The 4,483-nt window shown below is 39.7% G+C and overlaps 1 protein-coding gene across 1 annotated transcript in view; it reads left to right on the top strand.

The window, feature by feature from the left end:
• Positions 1-3,596, top strand: part of Rb1 (RB transcriptional corepressor 1) — a 129,472-nt gene extending 125,876 nt beyond the window's left edge. Inside the window, exons 26-27 of the mRNA XM_021203051.2 lie at positions 525-574; positions 1,806-3,596. Of these exons, the coding sequence (XP_021058710.1) occupies positions 525-574; positions 1,806-1,879 (124 nt within the window). The 3' untranslated portion in view covers positions 1,880-3,596. The remainder of the gene's footprint in view (positions 1-524; positions 575-1,805) is intronic.
• Positions 3,597-4,483: the final 887 nt, after the last annotated feature.

Here is a 4,483-nt window from a genome sequence, read left to right as displayed (position 1 = left end):
AGGGGAGAGGAGGGGAGAGGGGAGAGGGGAGAGGGGAGAGAGGAGAGGAGAGAGAAATAGATGTGGGCCAGGGTAGCCCATGTCTTTAATCCCAGCACTTGGGAGGCAGAGGAGGCCGATCTCTGGGAAGTCAAAGGCAGCCAGAGCTACACAGTGAGACCTTGTCTGGGAAAACAACATCCTAAATGTAAAGTGGTCCAGTGGAAAGCACCATGCAAATCTGCCATCTATAAATTAGTGACGACTTAGATATTAGAAGTCTAAGAAGCATGGACTTACAAATTTGTGTTAGTTTTAACATTAAATTAAAAAATTCTTACTCTGGGAAAAATACTAAATTGTGCTTTATAAGAACCACTAAAAATGTATAAGATCATAAATTTGTGATATCTTTTTTAAATCACTTAGAAGCTTTTGAAATTAAACCAAAGTAATAGCATAAATGCCACTGAAAGCAACAGAGTTACTAGGAAGTTGCATGCATGCTTTTAAAATGTGTTTTTTTTTTTTTCCCCAATCTGCAGTAAACATCTCCCAGCGGAGTCCAAATTCCAACAGAAACTAGCAGAAATGAGTAAGTTCCCATTCTCTTACTTTGTAAACAGGGAAGAAGCATTTGATTTCACTGAAGAAAGCCTTTTTACGCTGAAGGAATCCATATTATTCCTTCAAGTGGCAGAGTTATTTATGCATTTAAGAACTAGTAGTTCAAACAGGAGTATACAATTTACCTCACACATTGGTAGACTAAGTGTGTTCTACAAAGTGCGGGTCAGCACACTTTGAATAGTCTTAATCTGAGGTTGATCTGTACTACTTTTTGAAATTTTGTACATGTATGCAGTATGATTTGCTGGCGTTCTCCCCTCACTGGCCATCTTCCCACTTCTCCCAGGCGCCTCACCTTAAACTGCACTCCAGCCCTATCTCCTCTTCCTTTCCATAGCCACTGAGTCCAGTCAGTACTGGTGGTATGCAGACAACTTTAGGGCCACCCATGGAGGACACACAAACCACCAGGGGCTTGTTAAACTTCCTTAATCTCCAGGCTTTGAGACCGTTTCAAACAGAGGTTTCCATTACTGGAAGTCAGACTTTTGGAAATTTGGATCAGGTCTGTCAGTGTGACAGCAATTTGGAATGATGGGGTGAGGGGTTGTCACTGAGTGGCAATGTTTGCTGCCTAGTGTGCAAAAGGTCTTGAGTTCTCAGCACTGCAACAAACAGACTTATATATACAATAAATCAATAAAATCAATGTTAGTTTTAGAATATTATGACAAATTAAATTTCACCCTAAGCTATTATGAGACTAAAAAGTTAAGTAGATGGAAGGAAGCAGTATTTGCTCGGTGTTCTGGTGGTCTTCGGCACGTAGCTGTGGTGGTTAAGTGTAGTTGCTTCAAGATCCAAAAATAGGCAAAGAAAGGGACTTAGAAAATGTAGAAGTGTTTAGAAGCTTGTGGGAGGCAGTGGCAGTGAAGGTGAGGACTTGCAGGCGGGCCCTGGGCATGCATGGCAGCTGCCGGAGAAAGCACACGGCAGACTGCGCTTCTTCTTCTGACTTCTGTCTAAAGCCCTTCCCTTGAGTGTGTTGTTTGAACCAAAATTAAATATGCTAAACACTTAAAATACTAGTTATATGAATTAATACATTTCTATTGTTATTTTTTAAAGTTTTGTGTGTCCCATCCCCACCCCACCCCACCCCACAAGACCCCATGTGCAGGCATGATAGGCCGCCCCCGGTCCACTCACCCAGGGTCCTCGGCACTATTAATATTAATATATTGTTGCTTTTCCAGCTTCTACTCGAACACGAATGCAAAAGCAGAAAATGAATGAGAGCATGGATATCTCAAACAAGGAGGAGAAGTGAGGACCTCAGGACCCTGGGCACTGTAGACCCTGGGGACACCTGACTCATGTCTCATGGGTGTGACTATAGTTCCCAGGTTCTGCTCTTGTTATAGATAGAAAATGTGCAGGTACAAGCTGAATATTTGTGTGGGTGATTCGTAAGCCACTTCAATGTCGTAATCAATGGTATAGAATTGATAGTACACAGGATTGAGAATCTTGTGCAGATCATGCCATTTAAAATATGAAAGCAGATCGTGTGCATTTCCAACACGAGCCTGCTGCCCTCAGAAGTGAGGCTGCCTCTGGAGGGGCCCTGACAACCCTACGTCTGGCTGACTACTTTGCCTTTCCTTGTGGCACATGTGTGATGTTTGCTCTTGGTTTTATTAATTTATATGTATTTTTTTAATTTAACGTGACCTCCCTTAGAAAATGTGTCTTGTCTTCCAAATGCAAGTTGATTGACTGTCCACATTCAACCAAATTATCTTGAATCTTCTACTGAAACAGATTGTTACAAACTGGGAAAAAGTACTAATTTCTACACATTGGACTATTTTAATATTTGAATCTAATGTGCCGTGTGTTTGTTTCACATATTTTACTTTTGAAATACAAGCAAAAAAAGTATAATCATATGATACTGTCTTACTACTGACACAGATCTCATACCTCAGACCCTCTAAGAACCGATTCTTTTATTCACCCAATGCATACTTTAAACTGAAGACTATTGATAATACTCCAGGTATTTTTTTTTTCTTTCAATCATTCAGATCACTGAATTTATAAGTACCCATGTAGTACTTGAAAGTCAAGTCTGGCCACAACTGTGCTTAAGAGGACCCTAGTACAGTACAACCAAAGTGCACTTTTTAATGTTTCTGGGTCCTGAAGAATCAAGATACAAATTAATTGTGTTCTACAAGCAGACTGTTAACTATAGAAGCCTTCAGTTTTTTTTCCCCTCATAGAAGTATCTAATTACATCTCACCAGTTTGCTCTGTTCTTCTATAGCTGGGGATGTTTGTGTTCTCTCTGGAATGGTACATCTTCCAGGGTCTTTTGAACTGCAGGTATCTCTTTTTTAAAGCCAATCTGGTCTAATAACTCTGGCTTCTTCAAAGCCACACCATTTCTAGTCCAGCTGTGCAGAAACTTCAGATTAAAATAGCTGCATTGAAAAAAGAGGCACTCCCTTCACCCCTCCACCTAAAGGTGTATTTAAATTATCTTGTGGGATTAACTTATTTAGAGATGGTATAATTTAAAATAGGTGATATTTAAGGTAGCATCAGCTAGCATTTAAGAAAATCACTTTTTCTAAACTCCATAGTTTTTGAAAAGAAATCTGGTCTTGTTAGAAAACATTTCTCTTTTGTCCTCAATTTAGTTTCAGTTTTACTAGTTTGATAGTTATCTCGATAACAAAAGCAATAGACAGCTTCCCCCATTTCTTCATTAAGTTTTGCATGATCATCACACAGATTAGTTAGGTTTTAGGTCAAGGGCTTACCATATTTCTAGGTCTTTTGCTAGTAAGTTCAAGTTAGAATTAGTGACAGAATCATAGGAATTTTCAGAGATCCTGCTTTGAGATTTCTTAAAGCTGCAGACACTGCACTATTGGTTTTGTTTTTGTACCGGTTGAAACTGTACATTCAAATTGCTATGTTCCTATTTTCTATAATAGTTTGTCTATTTTAAAATAAACTAGTTGTTCAGAGCCTTACTGGTGTGATACCGTCTCTGAGTTAAGTGTTTTCTGCGTCTGAGCTTTCTCCTCACATCTTTTCCATTCTGATGACCCTCAGGTTTACAGAAATATACTTTTTATGCATACATATGGTATGTGTTATATATCAATATATATTAGTTCTGTTCTCTTGTGCCTTCTTTTTTATGAAATGAATTTGTTTAAAAAGCTGTATGCTTTGTGAGACCCTGCCAGAAACAGTAAAAAGATACACTGAAAACTTGAAAGCAACGTATACAGCAGGGCTCAGAAAGACTGGGATGAGACAGTAGTGGCTGTTTAGCTGCCGGCTGCAGGGCCTTCCCACATTTGAAGATTACTTTGTTGATAAACAGCAAATCTAACCAAACATGAAAATAAATGAGAGGAGGCTCATGTGCAGTAGTGAGTTTAGTGACGACTTGCTGGCTGCAGACATGGGCTGAGCTCAGAACAAATGATGTCTGTGGGACCTCTGCCAGACAGGGATACAAAAACAGAAGATCATACAGGACCACACAAGACTGACTGTGGTACAAATGCTTGTAATCGAAGTTCTCAGCATCTGAGTCAGGAGGGTAAATGTGGGAAGCCAGCTTGGGTTACACAGAAGATGTCAAAAAGAGGTGGAGAGGAGATAGAGTTGCAGACAGGGGGGAATGTTTACAAAAGATACATCTGAGAAAGGACTGTTACCTAACATATACAAAGAACTCTTAAAGTTCAACAGAATGACAAGTTCATATAAAAATGACCAAAGACTTGTCCAGATAGATCACCAAAGAAAAAGCAGATGTCAAATAAGTGCATGCAATGACAGTGCTGTCATACATTATCCAGGGGATGCACAGCAAGTCAACGGCAGCGCTACACACCAGCTAGAA

Source organism: Mus pahari, chromosome 8, assembly GCF_900095145.1.
Source record: "Mus pahari chromosome 8, PAHARI_EIJ_v1.1, whole genome shotgun sequence".
NCBI classification, from domain to species: Eukaryota; Metazoa; Chordata; class Mammalia; order Rodentia; family Muridae; genus Mus; species Mus pahari.
The sequence above is the reverse complement of the archived record's forward strand: the minus strand, read 5'-3'. Positions and strand labels throughout refer to the sequence as shown.